A 25,989-nucleotide genomic window follows, 5' to 3' on the forward strand; every position below is an offset into this window, starting at 1 on the left:
AATGTAGAACGAAAAGTATTCCCTAAGTAGAAATTAATTCGAGGGAAGGCTATAAAAGGAAAGATGATCTAATATTAGAAGGTAACGTTTTTCTAAGCCTGCCGAAATATAACTGGAGTGAGATGAATTCAGTTCTTACTAAAATAAAAATTAATAAAATAAATGTGAACAATCTTTACTGTGACAATGATGATGATGATGATGATGATGATGATGATGATGATGATGATGATGATGATGGTGGTGGTGGTGGTGGTGGTGGTGGTGATGGTGATGGTGGTGATGGCGGTGGTGGTATTTGTGATTGTGATAATAGTAGCGGTGATGATGATGATGATGATGATGATGATGATGATGATGATGATGATGATGATGATGATGATTCCTACCTAAATTAATGAGGTTTCAAATGATAATATTTATAATCACTGAAGTTATATTGCCACGAAATATCAGAAAAAGGCATGTGAATGTGATCAAAACATTAAACAAATATGTCAATATAAATGAGGTTTTGTTTTTCAATGATTTATTGAAATCTTTTATGTTGATAATCAAATTCAGAGCAAGTCTCCACTACCCTTCTAAGTGTAGCAGTAGCAGGCTTCTATCACGGCTATCACCTTGCGAAAACCAAGGAAAATCACTCGTCGAGAAACCTCAGGATAACTCTTGAGTAGATATTCTCGTCATTAGTCTTAGTTCCTCGGCTTAAACTTTCAAATTAGCACACTTAACATTGAAGATAACATTGGAGATAATAAAATCAAATTGTAAATTTCATTAGAAACTGAAGATTTCTCCCACATGGATTGTTAGAATCAGCAGTTTTCTGGAGCGCCGGACACATAAACAAAGAAATAACCCAGTTCAATATCAAGATGGACAATGACAACAAAGCAGGTAAGATGGATTTTAATGATGCAGTAATTTTGAAAAGATAAAGTAAAGTTAACGTGTATAATTTTAATGAGTTATACATTTACAAATGTTTAAAAATTTGCACAAACAGCATCATGCCCCCGTCTCGTTTGTCGGTGCCTTTATGAGAATATTACGCACGCTAGCTACGCCACCAGGACCTTTCTAAGGTGTGTTTTAATTTAGGTTATCAAACCTGCAAAAAAATACACGTCGGTTATAACTAATTCTAATGTCAATAGCTTAGTCCTCTTTGTGTCAAGAGTTTGTGATTGACTGTCTGACAGTTAGACTAAAACTGGGTCCCTCGATAAGCCAACATACCAATTGCTCTTTCCACTTCCGTGAGATGAGTACATATTATAATATTATGTAGTCAGTTGAGGGCATGTGTATAAAGATCGTGAGATCGTGTCTCTACCATATGAGCAATCCTCGACCCCAAAAATAAGGTATATTGTATATGGTACGCATAAATATAATATACCCTGCTCTCATGTCGTGTTCTTTGTACCAATTTCTCTTTGTTTACTGTTTGAATGACAGACAATAAATTAGCACTTTCATGTGAAATTTGGTTTATCTTATATGAAACTTTATGATACATTATCGTTTCTGGACAATTAAGTCAATGTAAAAGAGTGTGTGAATGTATACGTGCAGAAAATGCGGGGCCAAAGAAACAGTACATTTCAAACTTGTATAAGGCTATAACATTCCGGATCAAAAAGCAGATTCATTCTCAGACCAAATATAAGTCTTATCCGAATCCCCAGTAAGATGGTTTCATTTGACTTTACACTTCTGACTGTTTGCCTTTAGGATGTGGTCGGTTTTTGCCTAATCGTCATATCGTTCAGATAGCAAGGGCTGCACGTACATTGATTAATGCTGTGCGTTTAGCTAGATTATTTACAACACCCCCCCGCCGTTTCTATAAAAAGGATATAACATACCAAAACACAAAACTACGTGAAGCTTAAACGGTTATGGTCTGATGGATAGAATTTAGAGAGAACTTATCATAATAATGGGTGTCAAAAAAAACTATAACAAAGAGCTGAGTCATGTCAAGTTCGTTCCATCTATATGGTGATTTGTTATTGTTTTGTTGACCAGAAATTATAATCATCTGACTGACCCGCTTCATGGCGCCTATCAACGTTACCTTTTATTGTTTTTTGTTTTTTAACCTGTTAATCAGTTTGAGGCCGTAGGGACATGAGGGTTTTTAAAATAATTTTATTTAAAAAAATATATTTTCGAACAATGGTACTATCATCAATTGTATATCACAAGTTAGTGACCGCATTAATTTGATATAAAAGTCGTCTTTATAGGAGTATTTTTTCCAAACGTTAATGAATATTGGTCGTGGTCGTGTTAGTGCAATTAAGCTCATACGTGATATTAATAATAATAATAATAATAATAATAATAATAATAATAATAATAATAATAATAATAATAATAATATAATAATATTAATAATAATAATAATAACAATAATAATAATAATAATAATAATAGTAATAATAATAATAATAATAATAATAATATAATATAATGATGATGATGTTGATGATGATAATAATAATAATAATAATAATAATAATAATAATAATAATAATAATAATAATAATAATAATAATAATGTTTGTTTTTGTTTTGTTTTTTTAAAACAAACATTGTATTTTTGAGCGCTCTACGATATCCCGAGGACGTTCTCAGAGCGCTTTACAGAGGCATCGACAATTCAATTTTAAAAAAAATTATTAAAGTTTTAAGATGCTTCTTACACATTCCTTCCGATAAGCAATGTCGTGTTTCTTTAGGAAGTTTGTTTCAGACGGTGGAACGTTTCTATAAAAAGGGAGTCCTCCACATAACACTTAAGAGATCTTTCCAAGAGTAACCAACAATTTTCGATCGGATGACGAGCGAAGGGATCCGGTTGTTGTATATAACTGCAGTTTGTCGTAAAAATAAATTGGTTGACACGTGTTGGGACCATTAAAACACAATACCAGAACTTTGTATAATATTCGCTCCTTACAAGGAAGCCAGTGTGAAGCTCTCTTAGCAGAGATGACGCATGATGTTTCTTGCTGTGTTCAAGGACTAATCTAAGTGAAGATATAAAAACGGTATTCTGTGTTGCAGAAAATGCAATTTGATTTTGTTGATTAATATATAGATATGGTTTTTGTTTTGTCTTTTCTTATTTTAGAATCTGGTAAAGCTGGAGTGATCATCGAAAGACTTGTGGGTTGTGGTATGTTCCAAGTCATTGTCACCATCTGCTTGTTCTTCATAACAAACCTCTCTTCAGCTTTTACAATGCTTCTCATGGCATTCGGAAACTACAATCCTGGCTGGAGATGTCGTTAATTCAAACGACTCTTTTCCATTGACTGACAGCAACATGAGTATAGTCCAAACCCTAAATTTCGGTCAGGCTTCAAAAACAAATGGAAGTGAAATCTTATTGGCCAAGTCACAGCAGCGGAATGCAAATGGTACAGGACTAGTGGTTGAAGAGGAACTTTATCGTTACGCTGTACGCGAAAACTGTCCATTATTTACTTCTTGTAAAGATATAGAATTTGACCCAACAACGTCTACTATTGTGTCTGAATGGGGACTTCTCTGTGATAAGAAATGGATATCTTCTATTATCATATCTATACAGATGGCTGGCGTATTAGTCGGATCTTTGCTGGTCGGACATCTTGCAGACGCTTTCGGAAGAAAACCCGTTGTTTTTGGATCTGTCCTGGTAACTGCATGCCTCAACATGATTTCCTCATTTTCGGTTTCATGGGAAATGTTTGCAGCAATTCGTTTCTTGCTTGGAATCACTTGCGCTCTTGTAATGTGTATTTACTACGTTTTCGCAGCAGAGTTTGTACCACAAAAATGGCGTTCCGTTCTTGTTGGTGTGCCATGCTGGAGTATAAACGCTATACTATGGGTTTTAACATGCATGGGTTTTAAGAACTGGCGTCATATTCAAAGAGTATCTGCCATTGTAGGAGTTGTCGGTTTTATTCCAGCATTATGGATTCCTGAGAGCCTAAGATGGTTGGAAGTGAGAAACAAATCTATCAAGTTTAAACGTGCTGCTGAAAAGATTGCCAGAATAAATCGTAAGCAATTACCTTCTTTTGAAACATTACAAGAAATGGCAAACTCTGGCAATAAGCGCAGTGGTGCAAGCACTGGGAAGATGTACAATTTCCTTCATCTTTTTAATAAACAAAATGCAAAGCGTACAGTTATGTTAACCGTACCATGGTTCGCCCTTGTCACCGTAACATATTCATTGACATTTGGGGTCAAGGCTCTGCAAGGAAACTTCTATATTAATTTAATGGTTTCTCATATTCTTACTATCCCATGTTCCATTTTTCCTATTTTCCTACCAAACCTTGTTGGTAGAAAATGGGCGGCATTGATTTTTGGCGGAATAATTGCCATGTCTTTGTTGGGAGCAGCCATTTTTGAGCTGGTTGGCGCGTCAGAATCTGTAAGAAGTGTTGGTATTCCTGCCCTTGTATTTACTGCTATAGCGGGCATTGATGGGCTGTGGTGTACGATTTCCATCTTTACTATGGAATTGTATCCCACCGTAATCCGTGGCCTTATTGTGAGCTGGGGAAGTACAGTGGGACGAGTGGGCAGCATTCTATCTCCATTTTTATCACCTGAAAAGGCTCATGGTGCCTATGTTTCCTATACAATTATGAGCGCTCTCATATTTGTCTCTTGTGGAATTCTTCTCGGACTTCCTGAAACAAAAGGAATGCCTCTCAGAGACACAATGGAAACGAGAAAAAAGAAAAATGACGCTAATGTTGATAGTGTTTATCACATTTAGTTTAGTTCGCCAGGTAAATCTAGCCAGTCCTTGACTGATACTAGATTATGAGTCATAGCCTTCCACTGAAAGAAGGAGACAATTTTTTTGCCTTTTTAATGTATTTTTTCTGAATTTCAAACTCATGTAGTAATGCAGTTATTAAGTGTAGCAAAAACATTTTTATACTACTAAATAGTTTATTAAAAGAGTTTTCATTGATTATTTAATCATAATTACTATGGTGTTAAAAAGCAAAAGGGATAACCCATGAAAATGATACATAAATTTAAGTGAATGAAAATTGTACAGAGGATATCTTAAAATGTTCATCACTTTAGATTCTAAAACAAAAGTAATGGAAATGATGTTGAATATTTGTAGAATGTAGACATATAAATTTTATAACAGTAGATTGAGGCGGAATTGAGATATCAGTTCACCTGTACGTAAAAGTAAGGATTTTGAGGAAGCTAAAACTGAAATCCAATCACAGCATTGTCTTAATATAAATTTTTTAATAAACCAGAAACATAGTCAAATGTGATTCACTTAGATATATATTTATCCCTGAATCAACGAATGATAAGAATTCCATTAAAAAAATTATATAAGGACATTCATTTAAAGACAATCAAAACCACTAAGAAAATCTTAAAGATTACTAATAATTTTCATCACCTTATTTTGAGATTTCCATGCCCATTACTTTTCTTTATTTACTTGACCTGCACAATCTTTCTTTCGTGGTCTGCCTCTTTTAATTTGGGTGCCATATAGACTGCATATAGCACACCATTGGTGATAGATTAGGATCATATTCACCTCATAAAGTATTGTCTCTTGTTCAGATTTTTTTCACAGAATCAAAGGTATCAATACGTGCATCGCATTTCTTTAAATTATATATAAGTGAGACACATTTCTCGCAAATTGAAATATTGAAATATGTCAGAATTTCACATTTATATTTATAGTCAACTGTTGATAGCGTCTAGAGTCTTTTAATCCTCTCAGCACGGCTCTGTACTCTTTCACAACTAGTTCGACATATTTCATTTGTACTGGTGTGATGACCATCTTCAGTGTGTCTCTCCATCAGTGGCGGTTCTAGCCTATTTACAGTGGTTGGGCAAAGATGATCCGGTCATATATATATATATATATATATATATATATATATATATATATATATATATATATATATATATATATATATATATATATATATTATTTATTTTTTTTTTTTAATTATAATTTTTTTTTCACCTTTAAAAAAAAATTTCAACCACAAATAATCACATTCACAATGAAATGACAATACCAGTAGATTTTAATTATTCCAAACGTAATCAAAAAATAATCACGAAAGAGAATACAACTAAAAACTAAAGCGACGAGACATAATGCGACAACACCTTGACAATAGAAGTCCCATTTCGTTCACTCGAAAAATTAAAGAGATGCTTTAATCCCTCAACGGCGAGATTAATATTTCTGTTACATTACTGGTTTTCAGTAGTATGTAGTAACCTTAAAGTTTTCATCGAGAAGCAACAACAGCGATATGACTCGAGTTTCATTCAGAGCTGAAATTGCATCATTTTTACTGCTGTCTTGGTGGTTAGAATGATTGTGCCGGTGGTGGTAGTGGTTGGAATAGTGGTAGCGGTGGTGGTGGTGGTGGAGGAGGAGGAGGAGGAAGACGAGGCGGTGAGGGAGGATGTAATTATGATAGTGGTTTTGGTGGTGCTGTTGGTTAGAATGATAGTTGTGGAGACGATTGTTGTACTTGTTGTTAATATTGTTGTTGTTGTTGTTGTTGTTGTTGTTGTTGTTGTTGTGTGTTGTTGTTAATGATGATGATGATGATGATGATGATGATGATGATGATGATGATGATGATGATGATGACAACCACGATGTCGTCGACAATGATGGTTACCACCATACGATATTACAAAGTTTATTTAATCTTAGGCTTTCGCCAATAATTCACACAATACAATTAAGACAAAAGAATGTTATCAATCTCTCCTCATGCATTCGTTATACTATCACAATAACGACCGTGTTATCTTTACTCCTTCCCAATGCTATCTATACAAGAGTGCTATGCTCCTTCCCCAACCAACCCCTAGCTTCCCGCCTCTTCGTCGCGAACTATCTTATGTATGTATTAGCTTCAGGACGGGCAAGTACGGAATCTGCCCACCCTTCCTTTAAACGTCTTTATTTCCTCTATAACTTAGAATTCAACTATCTCCTTACTCAGAAGAGTATTTCTCGTATACTAATTCAATTGTTGAGAAAACCAAAATGGTGGTTGTATTAATATTTATTTAGTCGTGACTTTTGAATAAAATGTTTTGTTTTATTAGAGGAAATACAATAGAAAATTACATTGTTTTGCAAAATTATTTAGTCTGGCAATAAAAATACAGCGGTAATTACTTTAAGAATAATAAAAAAAAAGAACTAACAAATTAATTTGTTAAAAAACAAAAACAACAAAAACAACAAAAAACAAATAAGAAAACAATTTAAATAAATGAGTTTTGAGAAGTACTTAAAGAAAACGAGAAAAAAAAAAGAAATAATTTAAATGGATAAACAAATATATAAAAACAACACAAATTAATACTAAATTGATATAATATTAGTAAGTTAATAAATTTAATTCAATACTGGAACCTTCCCAAAGTCATTACATCAATGGTACCAGCACAAGTAAGGCAATAAATAAGAAAAAGTTCGTTTGCCAAAAGCTCTATTCAGTGTTCACTGGTTATTAAGGTGGGCTCATTTGAATTAGCCCGACCTAGTACTAGAGAGGCCAGACAGCAAAAATCGGAGTTAGTTCACCGTCAGGCGACGTGACGATGAGATGACGATGTGGGCGGAGTGGAGTGGTTGGGGAGGGGAGGGGGGGGGGGTTGATAAAAAGAACAGGAGCGTATCCTGGTTTATGCATTACGGGGTGCATGGTCATTCGCAATCTATCAAAAATACACACAAATTGATTTCAGTACGAAGTATCAAGTTTAAGTAGTAACTTTTGAAATTATCTAATTTAGATTAGATTATTTCGGACCTGGTAATACAGCTTATAACTTGAAAAAAACAGGCTGGTATTTGCCCACCCTGCCCATTATTACCAGCCGTCCCTGCTCTCCATAACCTGAACAGAACATAACTAAGTAAATTTAAGAAATATTTAAAATTTCCGCTTAAATTCAATGAAATCAAATTAAATAAATGTCTCTTATCACCACTATCTAGTTTTATCATTGGGTTTCTAAAATATCATGAAATATTCTCCTCTTTGTTGGTAACAAAAATAATTAATGAGATTCCTTTACACACCTTCTTCTATTCTTAAATCCCTGAATCTACATAATAAAAGTTTATATCATATGAAAGATAATTTCATCTACTTTTTTCTGATTCCTCACACTCGATGGTAAAAAGTGTTGGTTTGATTTTTTGAATTTTTAAATATTTCTTAAACTTATAATTTTAATATTTATTTCATAAAAAACTTTGAATATTCAAAAGAGTAAAACACAAACTTACCATTTAATGATGTAAACAAAAATAATTGAGTCTTGTAGAGGAAAAGCTGGCCTTTGTATCCATATATGTTTGAAAATTATGAAAAAGATGCTGCGTCCACAACGGGCTGAGAAAATTGAGTATTTTGATGAAATTTCTACTACTCTCTGCCTGAGAGAAATTCAAAGTGATGAGATTTATCTGCAGATATAATTTATTGCCAATGCACCCCGTCTAGACAGCTGTTATCAATGTGGCTGACGGTGGATTGTTTACATTACTTGATGGTAGCCAGTGAGGGAAGAAGTAACTACAGTGAAAGTTTGGATCCTATTTAAACGGCTGTGACAATTAATGTCATGATGCTGGATCAAAGTAAAGAGAATGTTAGACATTCTTCTCAGGTTTGTAGACTTAAATTCTTCTTGTACTGCATAACTAAATTTGAATTGATGGTACCATCTACTACCAGTTGTTTTAATTGTGTTTGTTTCTTTCTTTGTTTTTTTTTCTTTGTTTTTTTTTTTAAATTTGATTATTAGTTGTTTGTTTTCTGCTCGTTAGATTCATCTTGTTAAACCATATTTCATATGACTCTTTTTAACATATCTTACTCATCCCCTCCGCCTCTTAAAATTTTTGACTTCAATTTCTCCTTTCTCCTCCTCTTCTTCCTTTTATCAACATCATTCTCCACCTCCAAATCCCCTCCGCCTCTTAAAATTTTTGACTTCAATTTCTCCTTTCTCCTCCTCTTCTTCCTTTTATCAACATCATTCTCCACCTCCAATTCCTACTACATACTTCTCCTACCTACTCTACCTACTCCTCAACCACCGATACTATTATTGCCACACCTTCATCTATCTCCTGCTTATCTTCCTCCTCCTTCTCGCCTAGTCCTTCTCAAACTCCTTCTATTCCTCATCCTAACGATTTTCTTTTCTTCTTCTTCATCATCATCTTCTTTATTGTATTTTTATTATTATTATCATCATCATTATCATCATCAACATCATAATCATCATCATCATCATCATCATCATCATCATCATCATCATCATCATCATCACCATCAACATCATCACCATCATCATCATTACTATTTTTAATTATCTTGTTCTCAGCAGTTATACATACCAATCATTAGAATTTTATCAGTTCTTTAAAAAAAAAAGATTTCATTTATTTTTGAATTCACCATCAACGATTATTTTTCGGCCACTGTATGAGTCTGTTAGTAGTTACTTAAAATCACTTTTGTAGAGCAACAACAATAACTACCCATTGGATATGATACTGGCCTGTGATAAGGTTCTCCCTGACAGACGTAGCTAAGACCCAAATATCCAATTACTACAGTACGATAGAGGGACCATATTATTGCTGAAACAATTTAATAGTTTATCATAATCAGATGTGAGTTAGTCAACAAAAAGAAATACAACAGATTCGTGTTTGAAAAAAAAAACAACAACATTTTAACACGTAATGCATCGGGTCAAAACCCCTCTTCAACTAATTATAAAATGTGGTTGATTGAAGAAGGGATTAGAGTCCGAAACGATCTTTGTAATTTGTTCATTTTTGAAGTTGTTGTAATCTTCGTTTCCGTAACGAATCGATGGGTGATAATGATTGCAAAATTGTGGCCTCAACATTATGCCTTCTGTTATGGCACATTATATACATACATAATCCCTCTCGATCAAGTCATGAAGCATAACGGGAGACACTGAACATTGTAAAAACCATGGGCTTGTGCCATTTGAATATGCATAAATACCTATGTATTTCTTTAGCAGTCAGGTCATCGATTGATATTAGCCTCATGAGTGACCACACGCAGAGATGAAGAGAGAACATGCCATTAATCATTTCATAGTGAATGAATCAAGGAATTTTGCTGGTTTTTTTTTCCAATAAAGCAGGTGTTTGATATGAACGAAAAGCGACACAAAACTTACAGGATAGTTGTTTGCGTTTCGATTTCTTCTTCTTCTTCTTCTTCTTCTTCTTCTTCTTCTTCTTCTTCTTCTTCTTCTTCTTCTTCTTCTTCTTCTTCTTCTTCTTCTTCTTCTTCTTCGGCCAGATTTTGACTTAAGAGCCTTTTCCAAGGACTCAAATCTGCCCCACTCAGAGCGGACTCTAACCATGGATCTATCTGTGTGAAGACGAGTGTTTTACCAGAAGACCACAAAGCTTTATAATATTTGCTTATAAATTTAGACATCTGTTTTTACCATGAGAGTACAAGCAGTGATGCGGATTGGTTTTTATAACGCTTGAGTCATATTTGTGATAGGGCGTTTTTTAGTGAAAATAGTATGATATTATGGAAGTGGAAGGAATAACGGAATCCGAAGACAGGTTATAAAACATAAACATCAATGGAGACTTGCGCTTTAGAAGCAGTGATAAATAGATGCAGCTTCTTGGGGGATAAATCTCTTAAAATCTGATGTTTTGTGGGGGAAAAATAAGCGAAGCATGGACTGTTGTATAGGTCAATATCCACTGAGTCAACAGCAAACGCTGGGTATGAAGGATGAGACATGAGATATCGTAATTTCCTTTCGATTTTCGAATGTTTCTCGAATACTGAACCAAATGCAGATCCGAACCTTCGGCTTATAGGGTACAAGCTGAGAGTCATACAATAAGACAACAAAGACATAAACCTGATCCCAGAGAGTTTATTTACATTCTGACGGAGGTCAAGGCTACTGATGTATTTATTTATTTATTCACTTATAATAATAATGATAATAATAATAATAATAATAATAATAATAATAATAATAATAATACTAATAATAATAATAATAATAATAATAATAATAATAATAATAATAATAATAATAATAATAATAATAATAATAATAATAAATAATAATAATAATAATTAATAATAATAATAATAATAATAATAATAATATATAATAATATATATAATTATAATACTAATATAATAATAATAATAATAATAATAATGATGATGATGATGATGATGATGAATGATGATATAATAATAATAATGATAATAATAATAATAATAATAATAATAATAATAATAATAATAATAATAATAATAATAATAATAACAATGAAAATAGATATCAATAATAATATAATATAAATGATAATAATAATAATAATAATAATAATAATAATAATAATAATAATAATAATAATAATAATAATAACAATAATAATAATAACAACAACAACAACAGCAACAACAACAAAAACAACAGCAAGTTTCTTATATAGCGCTCAGATTCAAACATAGGTTTGTGATGAAAAGAAATCGACATAAATCAATAATTCTAAATGGTACTAACTTTTTTTTAAGCCAACTGCATCATAAATAGCTAGGGTGCGAATCACACACAAATATTTCGACAAAAATGTGATAAACAATGTCGTCTATTTTGCACTCGTCACTAGGCAATTCCCTTTCTATAATAAGCGATCACGTGATAAAGATGGGTCTTAGGTCTGTCTTAATTCTTAATTCGGTTTGCCAAACCTATGTAATACCAATTGTCATGCCAACATTCATTCATTGATAATTTTGAGAACACATATAAAGAATCAAAGACATACACGCATAAAAACTCACATACAGATACATTAACACACACACTCGAACACACACATATACTTACGCCAATATTCCTCCCTAAATTGATAACTTATTCTTAATAAAGACATTTGAATGATTAATTACAATTAAAAAAAATTATTTTAAATATTCACCCGTCTATTAATGCATCTATTCATTTATTTGTTATTCATTTCTCTATCTATCTATTTGATAGAGAGCACTTAGCGCGAAGGACAATGATCACAAATGTTGCCTGAGGCATCTGTAATAAACCTACCCATAGAAATAGAAACTATAATATTGCGGAAAATGAGACTAAAAGCCCTGTTACTCCTCAATAACTTACCAACTTGATCATCTCACCATTAAAACACATATTATGCTTTGATATGCTCTGATACCGATGAATAAATACAAAACTATTTCTAATAGTAGAGTAACCGCCAAGTGAAAAAAAAAAAAACAACCTCAAGTTGTTCCACATTCGTGTAAAAGTTTATTTTTCTTCACAGTTGGTAAGATTGGTATCTTTGAAAAATATTTGGTCGATTGGAATTCCAATTCGACCATTTGAAGGTCAACCAGAAGTCACTAAAGTTCAACTGAGGTCAACTACTTTTAACAATTAGTTATTATTAAATGATCTATATTTTATAACATCTTTAAGAACATTAAAACCTTATCAAATTATGTGAAACAAATCGCATGTACACTTTTGTTAATATTCCCTTCGATTTATACGAGTTATTGCCCTTGAATTGATTTTTAGATGAATATAAATATTCCCCTTTTTAAAATTAAATGCAAACCGCACTTTATTTTATACTAATCAAATAATAAAGTTTGCTCTTATGGATGCCAGCAACAAGTGTATAAGGTTACAAACAAATCAAACAATATTTGATTGAGCTTGATTGAGCTATTGTCCATTATAATAGAGTCATTGCACCATGCATAGACTCGAGTTGTTTCACCTTCAGTGTGAAATTTTATTTTTCTTCAAATTTGGTAAGATTGACATCTTCGGAAAAACATTTGGCTCATTGGAATTTCAATTCGACTTCTTGGAGGTCAGACAGAGGTCAATCAAGTTCAAGGTCAGCTATATTAAACATTAATTTACTTGCAAATTATCGATATTTTATAACAATTTAAGAGAAAAAAAAACTTTATTCTATGTTAAACAAACCACATGTACACTTTTTTAATATTCCCATTAATTTGTACGAGTTATTGCCCTTGATTTAAATTTTAGATGAATGAAAATATTCCTCTTTATAAAATAACTTGCAAATCACACTTTATCTTCTACTACTCAAATAATAAAGTTTACTGTTTTGGATTTGACTAACAAGCAAATAAAGTTAAAAGCAAAATACACAATATTTGATTCAGTTATCACACATTATGGTAGAGTCACTGAACAATGCAAAAACTCGACTTGTTTCACACTCGTGTGGAAGTTTGTTTTTCTTCAAATTTGGTAAAATATCATTCAAAAAAAATTTGTCAAATTGGAATTTCAATTCGACCACTTGAAGGTCAACCAGAGGTTACTCAATTTCAAGGACAGCTACATGTAACATTTAATTACTTCCACACTTTTGATAAATTTTAAACGTTTTTCAAAGGGAAAAGAAAACTTTATTTTTTGTTGACCAATTCACAGACACAGTTTTGGGTAAATTCATTTCAATGTGTACTAGCTATTGTCCTTGATTTGATTTATATGTGATTATTAATATTCCCTTTTCAAAGAATGTCTTGCTTATCTTGCTTTATTTAATACTAATCAAAAAATAAAATTTGCTTATTTGGATGTCAATCACAAGCGTATAAAGTAATAAGTAAAACTAACAACATTTGACAGACTTATCATCCTTAAATGGATGGTGTATTAGAGTCAGTGTCTCCAATATCATTTCTTTTTACTTTGTTGAATATAAGAAAAAACAACTAAGGAAAACATATTTGACAAATATTTTGATGAAAAGTGCTTTACGAAGAAGAATCTTACATGACTGAATCTAGCACCAAGAGTAGATGCTGGTTGGGACCGTTATATTCCTCTGTCTCTAAAAGAAATCACCAAAAGAAAAACGAAGTCATAGCAGTCGCCAGCCTGTGGTTGATTTGGTAAAAAATTTCTAGGGACTAGCAACATTTTTTTTATGAATGCAGACAAAAAAGAGCTCTTCAAATACATGTCTTGCATTCTTGTGATGGAAAAAGTCAAAGAGGGAAATGGGCTGTATATCACAGATTTTGGCAGGCATCTTTGTAATGGGATTTCCGCGGGACAGTGCAACCATGAAGAAGAAGACACCCCCATATTGGTCCACATTTTGCAAGACCTTTAAAGACAATCATTCAGACTTATACAGACCCCGAGAAACTGCTGTTATTGTCATCCTCTTAGCCAATATTCATTATCTCATTGCAGCAAATCCAGCAGCTAATATTATTAGCGTCGCACATGAAGTGGATTGGCCGCTGTGTAAATTATTAATCTTTGCCATTTTTTCTGACGTATGAAAGGGATTCATGTTCATCACCTAATACGCTTTTTGATGTTCTTTATAAACATGTTCCTTTTGTATTAGGTATCTGGAAACAACTTTTTAAAGAATGTAAAGGTTGTTGTTTTTTTCACTTGGCGGTTACTCTACTATTAGAAATAGTTTTGTATTTATTCATCGGTATCAGACCATATCAAAGCATAATATGTGTTTTAAGGGTGAGATGATCATGTTGGGAAGTTATTGAGGAGTAACAGGGCTTTTAGTCTCATTTTCCGCAATATTATAGTTTCTATTTCTATGGGTAGGTTTATTACAGCTGCCTCAGGCAACAGTTGTGATCATTGTCCTTCGCGCTAAGTGCTCTCGATCAAATAGATAGATAGAGAAATGAATAATAGTCTGGTTGCCAAATCATGATTTTAACCATAACCCAAAAAAGCGTCCGCCAAATTTTTTTTTGCATTTTATCAAAGTTGAACATCTCAAGATTAAATGTCTGAATAGTGCTGCCCTGAGCACATTGAGCATTTTGAGAAATTACGTCACAAAGGTCACGAAAAGGTCATTTTTAAAAATCCTCAAAAATCATTTTATATTATACAGAATGAAAGATTTAGTCAAATCAATTACAAAAATACTTCTTTTTTTAAAGATTGGCCGAATAGTTGACAAGTTATTAGCAATTTAACTATCCAAAAGGTCAAGGTCACTGCCAAGATGGTCTCGTAAAATGACCCAAATATAGCCGTGTTTGGTATCAAATTGAAGGCCTTGACAAGACCAATACAGAATTTAGGTTATTTATGCTATTTGTTGGTATTTAAATTTCCTACAGCGGTGAAAGTATAATTGGGATAATCAAAATTGACATTTTGTGTGGAAAAGGTGTCAGATCACACAAAAACACGGAGAGAGTCTCCATATAGAAAGACCGTGCCTTGTTTTGAGTCTTTAGTTTTCTTCGCCTTTGCTTTTTTTACATTGATATTTACTGAAGGACAAAAAATAGAATGACAATTTTCGGCATATCTGACATGTATCTCTGGTAAACTACATCACTCATCATCAATGTCTTTGTCACTTGACTCATCGCTTGACATGGAAGCAGCTTGATAAAGGAGATTTTGACAGCACTCACGATCATGGCATTTACAAAATATTGTGCATGGAAGCTGCGCGGCAACACAGCCACATTTTGATGATCCACAAGGTTGTTCAGAAGAACATCCGCATTGAATAGTCTCTAACAACTCGGGCGGTACACTCGTGTGTTGCTTGGCACTGTGGTTGGAACAAGTGATTTGGTTGCTGGCAACTTCATCCATCCAATATCTGTTGGTTGTAAATCTGGGGGAGTTTTTCGAAGACTATGATACCAAATTGCTGTCTGAATGTGCGCTCTTTTGGTGTTCTGACAGAATGCTTCTGAGGTAGGGGGTATGGTTTTCAAGTCAGGGACCTTTTTAATGATTTTTCCCCGTTTTCTTCAGCCAAACTTTGTACCTGGCGCCAGGCATAGTTGCTTCATCGTGAACGCCGTAGCATGCAGTTATGAAGAAGGTGGCTTCTTGATAACATCTTCAAAACTGGCACTGGTGTTTCCAAGGTTGTCTAGTCTGTGTCCCTTTTGAAGAACTTTGATGACTGTGTTTTTCCCTATACCATACGGTTTAGCCACAGTATCACAGCCAGATAGCGCATGTGCTGCAAGAAGATAAGGCGCAATTTCTTGATTTCTCGAGACCGTTTTCCCAATGTCAACAAGTCCACGGTCCCTACTTGTAGCTTCCATCATCATCGAGCAGTGACTGGAGTCCAAGTCAAGCTTGTGGTAGAAATGAACTAACAGTAAAAAGACATCCGTATCGTCACTAACCACCTTAACAACATTGGTCAATGAAGCAGCATGTATTGCTTGTTTCACCATAAGGACATCCGCTTCGTCGTGTGTCGTCTCCAAGTCTGTCCTTGTGGAGACTTTTCCATTTTTAATTTGGAGAGGAGCATTTTCGTGTCCTGTGATAACGAGACGCCTTTCACGTGGTTGAGCTACAGCCCTGGACATTAATTCCGTACAGAGTATGCTAATCAATTGCTTTTTGTTCTCAGTGCAGGCAAGAATTGAGCCTTGAGCAGGCAGAGGAGTGTGTACCGTTCGAACTTTTATACTGCGACTTTGTCGAGTAGCACTTTTGATGCTGAAATCATGATATCTGTCAAAGACAAGGTGCACGTCACTTCTGTCCATTTTCGGCAATAAGAGTGTCCAAAAACTATTGACATAGTCTTGGATGGTTCCTTTGGATGGCCAGTTTACACAATAAAGAAGTGCGCATCCATCTAAGATCACGATCTCAGGATGTTGTCCCCCACAAGCAGAGACAGTTTCTTGCAGATTTCTCTTCAGAGCAGCTTTTGTAGTAGCAGTACGTATGTCTCCATTGTCACTGAATAAAGATGTCGGGAATGGTGCCAGTTCATATTTAAAGAGAGACTCCATGTCAAAATCTCGACAAGCCATTAATCCCATAGCGCGAGAATAAATCAAACTTGTGTCGTATATTGGACCACGGTCACTTTGAATATATTTTTTCCCGGCTGCCATTGTTGTCACTTTGGTAGAAAGTGCTTTATAGAATTCATTGGGCCATGTTTTCTCAAATTCTTTCATGTCCGTGGTACCGATGCTGATAGAATCGTCTACATTGACAGATTGAGGGCTTACTTTTCCATCAGCGATGTTCTCAAGGCAAACAGGATGCGCAGTTGCACTTAGGGGGTTGATGCATCTATCTAATTTTGTCCGAATTGTTTCCCTGTCCAGCGCATCACTAGCTTTACGCGCATTCGTTTCCTCTTTATGCACTTCCAGAAATTCCTTTTTGGAACTCTCAGTCAATTCAGACAAACATTTCAGAAGACGACTGCTGGTGTGAAGGCTAAGGGCCCATCGCTGAATGGTAGAGTGTTTGAGTGTTAAACGGACAATCGCTATGAGAGCGATTAGCGTTACAGAAACCGGGATAAATTCAGGCACCAGGGGCCACATGGCTCAAAATATTATTTTTTTTAAAGGAGTATAATAGTGATGAGTTAATAGTAATAGGACAAATATTTCTTTTCTCTTTTTTTTTCAGAGTTGGAATCAATGGAAAAAAGGTTGCCAGGAGCATATATATATTTATATATATATATATATATTATATATATATATATATATATATATATATATATATATATATATATTGCTATTACATCAGTTCAAATTGTTAAGTGTTTCTGTTAGCTAGAGAGGGATCCCTTGTAAAGCGCTTTAGTGGACAGTGCACTATACACATACATGTACCCAGTAACAAATATTGTGCTCAAACGGAGCATCATACTTTTACTACCTACCGGAAAGAAAGAAAACATGAATGAATGATTGAAAGAATGAAAGTGGGTCACTTTAACTGAAAACATATTTTTAAAACGGCATTTACCTTTTATTTAACTGTGATGGGGGAATAAAAGGGTACCTAATATGGTTTATAGACATCAGTGTTCTGATAAAACAAAAAAGACGGAGCAGTCGGCGTGTACGTTTGCTGCCGTGAACTGACACATTTAGTCTGTGCTGTGTCAAGGCCAAACCGCGAGTCACGTATGGAAAACCATTGTAACCAATTATGGATCCTATGATTACCGCATACAAAATCACATTTTATTAAAAATGCTCAATGTCTACAGACCGGCACTAATCATGATAACACTCCGCATATATATCGCATTCCGATTCCGTTAAAACATTTTTGGCGGACGTTATGAAAGGGTTATGAAGGTTTCCTCTAGACTATAACAAATAAATGAATAGATGCATTAATAGACGGGTGAATATTTAAAATAATTTTTTAAATTGTAATTAACCATTTAAATGTCTTTATTAGGAATAAGTTATTAATGTTAGGGAGGAATATTGGTGTAAGTATATGTGTGTGTTCGAGTGTGTGTGTTATGTATCTGTGTGTGAGTTTTTATGCGTGTGTGTCTTTGATTCTTATATGTGTTCTCAAAATTATCAATCAATGAATGTTGGAATGACAATTGATATAACATAGGTTTAGCAAACCGAATTAAGAATTAAGACTTAGACCTAAGACCTATCTTTATCACGTGATCGCTTATTATAGAAAGGGAATTCTCTAGTGATGAGTGCAAAACAGACGATGTTGTTTATCACATTTTTGTCGAAATTTTTGTGTCCGATTCGCACCCTATTTATGACGCAGTTGGCTTAAAAAAAAGGTTAGACCCTCTAGTACCATTTAGAATTATAGGGAATGAGATTAGCGGAAGAGTAGCGTCCCTTGATTGGACGTCACCTTACAGAGAGAACGTCAAAATGGTTTTGCGCATGCGTCTCTCTCGTCTCTCTCGTCCTCCCTTTCGGTGAAATGTCTCATGCCGCACAACCAACTTGACGTTCTCTCTCTAATAACTTTTCCGCTCGTGACTTCCAATCAAGGGACGCTACTCTTCCGCTAATCTCATTGATTTATGTCGATTTCTTTTCATCACAAACCTATGTTTGAATCTTAGCACTATATAAGTAACTTGTTGTTGTTTTTGTTGCTGTTATTATTATTATTATTATTTATTATTATTATTATTATTATTATTATTATTATTATTATTATTATTATTATTATTATTATTATTATATTATTATTATTATTATTATTATTATTATTATTATTATTATTATTATTATTTATTTATTTATTTATTTATTTATTTATTTATTTATTTATTTATTTTTATTGTTATTATTATTATTATTATTATTATTATTATTATTATTAGTGAATAAATAAATACATCAGTAGACTTGACCTCCGTCAGAATGTAAATAAACTCTCTGGGATCAGGTTTATGTCTTTCTGATCTTATTGTATGACTCTCAGCTTGTGCTCTTTAAGCCCAAGGTTCGGATCTGCATTTGGTTGAGTATTCGAGAAACATTCGAAAATCCGAAAGGAAATTACGATATCTTATATCTCATCTTTCATACCCAGCATTGCTGTTGACTCAATGGATATTGACCTATACATAGGTCATTGCTTATTTTTTCCCCACAAAACATCAGATTTTAAGAGATTTATCCCCCCAGGAAGCTGCATCTATTTACCACTGCTTCTAAAGCGCAAGTCTCCATTAATATTTATGTTTTATAACCTGTCATCGAATTCAGTTATTCCTCCCACTTCCATAATATCTTACTATTTTCACTAAAAAACGCTCTATCACAAATATGACTCAAGCTTTATAAAAACCAATCCGCATCACTGCTTGTACTCTCACGGTAAAAACAAATGTCTAAATTTATAAGCAAATATTATAAAGCTTTGTTGTCTTCTGGTATAACACTCGTCTTCACACAGATAGATCCATGGTTCGAGTCCGCTCTGAGTGGGACAGATTTGAGTCCTTGGAAAAGGCTCTTAAGTCAAAATCTCGCACCGGACTCAGGTGCAAAATGAGTATCTGGCCGAAGAAGAAGAAGAAGAAGAAGAAGAAGAAGAAGAAGAAGAAGAAGAAGAAGAAGAAGAAGAAGAAGAAGAAGAAGATATAAGAACAAATCGAAACGTAAACAACCATCCTGTAAGTTTTGTGTCGTTTTTCGTTCATATCAAACACCTGCTTTATTGAAAAAAAACAGCAAAATTCCTTGATTCTTTCACTATTCAATGATTAATGGCATGTTCTCTCTTCATCTCTGCGTGCGGTCACTCATGAGGCTAATATCAATCGATGACCTGACTGCTAAATAAATACTTAGGTATTTATGCATATTCAAATGGCACAGGCCCATGGTTTTTACAATGTTCAGTGTCTTCCGTTATGCTTCATGACTCGATCGAGAGGGATTATGTATGTATCAAGGATTACTATACTGGAAAGGATTGACATGTGGAATCTTCAGCCCCCGCTAGTGGGGGCCATTGGTTGGATAACGATTTCAAGAAAAACAACTACTTTTCTGCCTTGGTACAATTTCCTTGAATGCGCAACAATTGATTCTGTTTTTATAATTTCGATACTTTATAAGAAATTGGTTAATTGGCGACAATAAGTTTTAAATAATATTTCTTATATCTTGAATGATATGAAAATATATAAAAAGTAGTGAACTATCAACAATTTTACTGGAAAGTATGAACTATTTTTTATGACGCCCTCTTACAAATTGAGTGATTGGGTTTGTTTTCATTTTTTAAAATCGAAAGTACGAATCTGCTTTCAATTGCTTTTAATAACTAGATAGATCTATGGCTAATTTATCGAACCAGAATCTTTGGAAAGTGGTAAGTACCAATAATAATTGCGTAATAATTATTATTTAAGAAATGTTTAGAATTAGCATCTGGCTGTAGTTCCTGCAGACGATAGATAGATCCGTTGTGCTTGCTCTGTCGAGTCGCACAGATTCAGATATGGTGATCAGACTGACATCCTGATTCGGATTTGTTTCTTATTTTATTATGGCTTGTGGCTTAATATTTATATCTTTTTTTTCTATATGGTTAACTGATAAATATTGACTTTATTGTTTTAGTCTAGTGTATAAGTCTAGAGGGCCCTTTGCTCGTCACGTCAACTTCACAACTTGAACTTGAACAGTTGCTAGCTAGAATCTAGATAGATAGTATCTAGTCATTGCTATTATTGCTAGATAGCTAGACTAGAATAGTTAGTGGGTCTGATATTACCATATATGATGGAACTTGGACTCTGAATATATAGTTATCCCCATTACATGGATCTGGTGTTGCTGATATGGCTGTCAATCGTATGGGACTAGTACTCTGAATATATAGTTTTGCCTCATTGATCAAAATGATCTGAGTCTGAGATGTTACTGTTACAACAGTTACACTCACCCAACTCAATCACTCTAATTATCTCTGTGACTATGGGAGGGAATTATGGATCCATTGACTGAAAGGATTGTACTAGTAGTCTGAATATATAGTTTTGTCTCAATGATCTGAGAAGTAACTCATTAATTAACTCTTGACTACATGGAAGGGAACTATGGATCTGATTCTGATGCTACTCATTGACTGTAAGGAATGAACTATAGTATAGTAGTCAGATTTTTTATGAATGGCGCATGTTTTTCTAGTTTTTCTCAGATGTCCTCTATCACAAGTTGTAAAACTTTGTGTCAACCTCCGAATCAATTTCTATTAACTGAATAAACATTTTGGCCCGTATTGTGATGCCATATCACAAAAAAGATTTCTTCTTCACGACCTATAAAAATCTACTTTAAAACCCCTGTCATAAAATTAGAAATTTTACTCTGCTAAAAATGTAAACATTTTCGCACCACAAAGTAAGATGAATTCATCGTTTTTCAAAATAATCTTGTGACACGGTAGTTCCGGCTAGTGGTTATGAGAGTTCATATCATACTATTTTCCGAATAAAAGCAACACACATTAACTGTTATAATAAAGTAACAACTAATGTAGTTTGCATCCCATTTTGACTTTGTAATTTATTGCTTTTTATTTACATCACGTCACAATTACCGAAGACTGATATGAATCTCTAGCTTTAACTCATTTGAACTAGTGATTAAATACTCAAAACTGTCAAATTAACAATGAACGTTTATATTTAACTTTGAAAAATTGTATCTATGCATGAACGTTTCACACAGCATTTTAAGTTTTCTTTTAAACTTATAAGCTCTTAAACAATACGATATGATACGGAATTTCTATCGGTTCCTCTCTCGTAAGGCTGTGAAAAGAAGTCCACTTTTATCTATCGATAAGTCATTAATTAAAGAGGACAGCTATGGAATTGGAATTTCACAATCAACCCTCAGTTTTGCATGTTATTGTTGTTGAACACAAGCACATATTTGTGAAAACATTGTATCATAAATTGATGAATTTCTACTTTTGACTGGTCTACATTAAATTTATGTAATCCTCTTTGGCATAAAGAACAAGCTATTTCTCAAAAATTTGAAATCAAAATAATGTTGGAAGCGCGTAATGTTCACTTTCATTTGTATTCATCAATAACGCATATTGATTGTTATAAAATGTAAACATGTCTGTCGTTCCTTCATATTCGGATCCTGTACGAACATCATATAAGTTTCAATTAACCGAACATTCCATTTTAACAAATTCTTTCAAAACGGATATAAGCGGAAAATCATATTTTTGACACTATAATCATATTTAGATTCCAATACTTACTAGTTATCGATTTTAATATAGCTGTAATAAGTGAAATTCTTTCCTATTGTTTTAAAATTCGTGAAAAAATATATTTTACTAGGACAAAATGATCCAGAGGTTCATATAAATTTTTGCAGCTGTACATTGTGAACAGCTGAGAAAAAGAAGACAAAAGTGCGCCCCTTATTAAAAATCCGACTATTGTATCCCTTAGTAGATATTTTGGTATTCATCTTTTTCTTGGGATCATCCTCCGCAGATTACCTCCCTTTGTTGATATTTTACATCTCCTTTCCCCTTCATCTAATTATTCACCTTCATCTTCATCATCATTTTACATGTACATTCATTAATCAAGCTTCTAAAGAAATCATCCTGAATCAATCACTATAAGGTCAGTTTTTAGAATATCTAACTACTCATCCTTTCCGTTTCTTGGCTACTCTTATTCACTGCTGATAATAATAATCATTAAATATTTTTTGATACCCAGAATTCACAATCACTCTCTAAAAAGGTAGATCTTGCCATATAATAATGCCCCTGCTGTTATTTTGGTTTAAATTTTCTCTATTTTTTGTTGGCCCCCACTAGCGTTGCCTGAAGATTCCATATGATTGTCCTTTCAGTATTGTTGTCCTTGGTATGTATATAATGTGCCATAACAGAAGGCATAATGTTGAGGCCACAATTTTGCAATCATGCTCACCCATCGAGTCGTTACGGAAACGAGTATTACAAAACCTTCAAAAATGAACAAATTACAAAGATCGTTTCGGACTCTAATCCCTTCTTCAATCAACCACATTTTATAATTAGTTGAAGAGGGGTTTTGATCCGATGCATTACGTGTTAAATATGTTGTTCTTTTTTTCAAAAATGAATCTGTTATATTTCTTTTTGTTGACTAACTCACATCTGATTGTGATAAACTATTAGGCAGAGAGGATGAGTAAGATATATAAAAAGAGTCATATGAAATCTGGTTTAACTAGATGAATCTAACGAGCAAAAAACAAACAACTAATAATCAAATTTAAAAACAAACAAAACAAAACAAAAAACAAAGAAAGAAACAAACTCAATAAAACAACTGGTAGTAGATTCACATTTAGTTATGTAGTACAAGAAGAATTTAAGTCCACAAACAAAAGTAACCTGAGAAGAATGTCTAACATTCTCTTTACTTTGATCCAGCATCATGACATTGATTGTCAACACTATCAACATTAGCGTCATTTTTCTTTTTTCTCGTTTCCATTGTGTCTCTGAGAGGCATTCCTTTTGTTTCAGGAAGTCCGAGAAGAATTCCACAAGAGACAAATATGAGAGCGCTCATAATTGTATAGGAAACATAGGCACCATGAGCCTTTTCAGGTGATAAAAATGGAGATAGAATGTTGCCCACTCGTCCCACTGTACTTCCCCAGCTCACAATAAGGCCACGGATTACGGTGGGATACAATTCCATAGTAAAGATGGACATCGTACACCACAGCCCATCAATGCCCACTATAGCAGTAAATACAAGGGCAGGAATACCAACACGTCTTACAAATTCTGACGCGCCAACCAGCTCAAAAATGGCTGCTCCCAACAAAGACATGGCAATTACTCCGCCAAAAATCAATGCCGCCCATTTTCTACCTACAAGATTGGGTAGGAAAATAGGAAAAATGGAACATGGGATAGTAAGAACATGAGAACCCATTAAGTTAATATAGAAGTCTCCTTGCAGAGCCTTGACCCCAAATGTCAATGATTATGCTACGGTGATAAGGGCGAACCATGGTAAGGTGAACATAACTGTGCGCTTTGCATTTTGTTTATTAAAAAGATGAAGGGAATTGTACATCTTCCCAGTGCTTGCACCACTGCGCTTATTGCCAGAGTTTGCCATTTCTTGTAATATTTCAAAAGAAGGTAATTGCTTACGATTTGTTCTGGCAATTTTTTCAGCAGCACGTTTAAACTTGATAGATTTGTTTCTCACTTCCCACCATCTTAGGCTCCCAGGAATCCATAATGCTGGAATAAAACCGACAACTCCTACAATGGCAGAAACTCTTTGAATATGACGCCAGTTCTTTAAACCCATGCATGTTAAAGCCCATAGTATAGCGTTTATACTCCAGCATGGCACACCAACAAGAACGGAACGCCATTTTTGTGGTACAAACTCTGCTGCGAGAACGTAGTAAATACACATTACAAGAGCGCAAGTGATTCCAAGCAAAAAACGAATTGCTGCAAACATTTCCCATGAAACCGAAAATGAGGAAATCCTGTTGAGGCATGCAGTAGCCAGCACAGATCCAAAAACAACGGGTTTTCTTCCGAAAGCGTCTCCAAGATGTCCGACCAGCAAAGATCCGACTAATACGCCAGCCATCTGTATAGATATGATAATAGAAGATATCCATTTCTTATCACAGAGAAGTCCCCATTCAGACACAATAGTAGACGTTGTTGGGTCAAATTCTATATCTTTACAAGAAGTAAATAATGGACAGTTTTCGCGTACAGCGTAACGATAAAGTTCCTCTTCAGACACTAGTCCTGTACCATTTGCATTCCGCTGCTGTGACTTGGCCAATAAGATTTCACTTCCATTTGTTTTTGAAGTCTGACCGAAATTTAGGATTTGGACTATACTCATGTTGCTGTCAGTCAACGGGAAAGAGTCGTTTGAATTGAAGATGCCGTTGCATGTAGTTTCCGAATGCCATGAGAAGCATTGTAAAAGCTGAAGAGAGGTTTGTTATGAAGAACAAGAAGATGGTGATAATGATTTGGACGATGCCACAACCCACAAGTCTTTCGATGATCACTCCAGCTTTACCAGATTCTAAAATAAGAAAAACAAAAACAAAAACCATATCTATATATTAATCAACAAAAACTAATTGCATTTTCTGCAACACAGAATACCGTTTTTATATCTTCACTTAGATTAGTCCTTGAACGCAGCAAGAAACATCATGCGTCATCTCTGCTAATAGAGCTTCACACTGGCTTCCTTGTAAGGAGCGAATATTATACAAAGTTCTGGTATTGTGTTTTAATGGTCCCAACACGTGTCAACCAATTTATCTTTACGACAAACTTTACGACAAAATGCAGTTCTATACAACAACCCGATCCCTTCGCTCGTCATCCGATCGAAAATTGTTCGTTTCTCTTGGAAAGATCTCTTACGTGTTATGTGGAGGACTCACTTTTTATAGAAACGTTCCAACCGTCTGGAACAAACTTCCAAAAGAAACACGACATTGCTTA

The 25,989-nt window shown here is 34.0% G+C and overlaps 2 protein-coding genes across 2 annotated transcripts; one reads left to right on the forward strand and one right to left on the reverse strand.

Moving 5' to 3' along the window:
• Window positions 1-768: 768 nt before the first annotated feature.
• LOC144974090 (solute carrier family 22 member 4-like) lies at window positions 769-5,732 on the forward strand. Its single transcript, XM_078916986.1, has 2 exons — window positions 769-903; window positions 3,152-5,732. Exon 2 carries the CDS (start codon window positions 3,347-3,349, stop codon window positions 4,799-4,801), a length of 1,455 nt encoding a protein of 484 aa, XP_078773112.1. The 5' UTR covers window positions 769-903; window positions 3,152-3,346; the 3' UTR covers window positions 4,802-5,732.
• Window positions 5,733-24,438: 18,706 nt separating this feature from the next.
• LOC144963925 (organic anion transporter 3-like) lies at window positions 24,439-25,462 on the reverse strand. Its single transcript, XM_078897870.1, has one exon. The coding sequence runs from the start codon at window positions 25,367-25,369 to the stop codon at window positions 24,473-24,475; it is 897 nt and encodes a 298-aa protein (XP_078753996.1). The 5' UTR covers window positions 25,370-25,462; the 3' UTR covers window positions 24,439-24,472.
• Between the last annotated feature and the right edge of the window lie 527 nt (window positions 25,463-25,989).

Source organism: Berghia stephanieae, chromosome 1, assembly GCF_034508935.2.
Source record: "Berghia stephanieae isolate SIO BIC M18660-M18661 chromosome 1, UCSD_Bste_1.3, whole genome shotgun sequence".
Taxonomy (NCBI): Eukaryota; Metazoa; Mollusca; class Gastropoda; order Nudibranchia; family Aeolidiidae; genus Berghia; species Berghia stephanieae.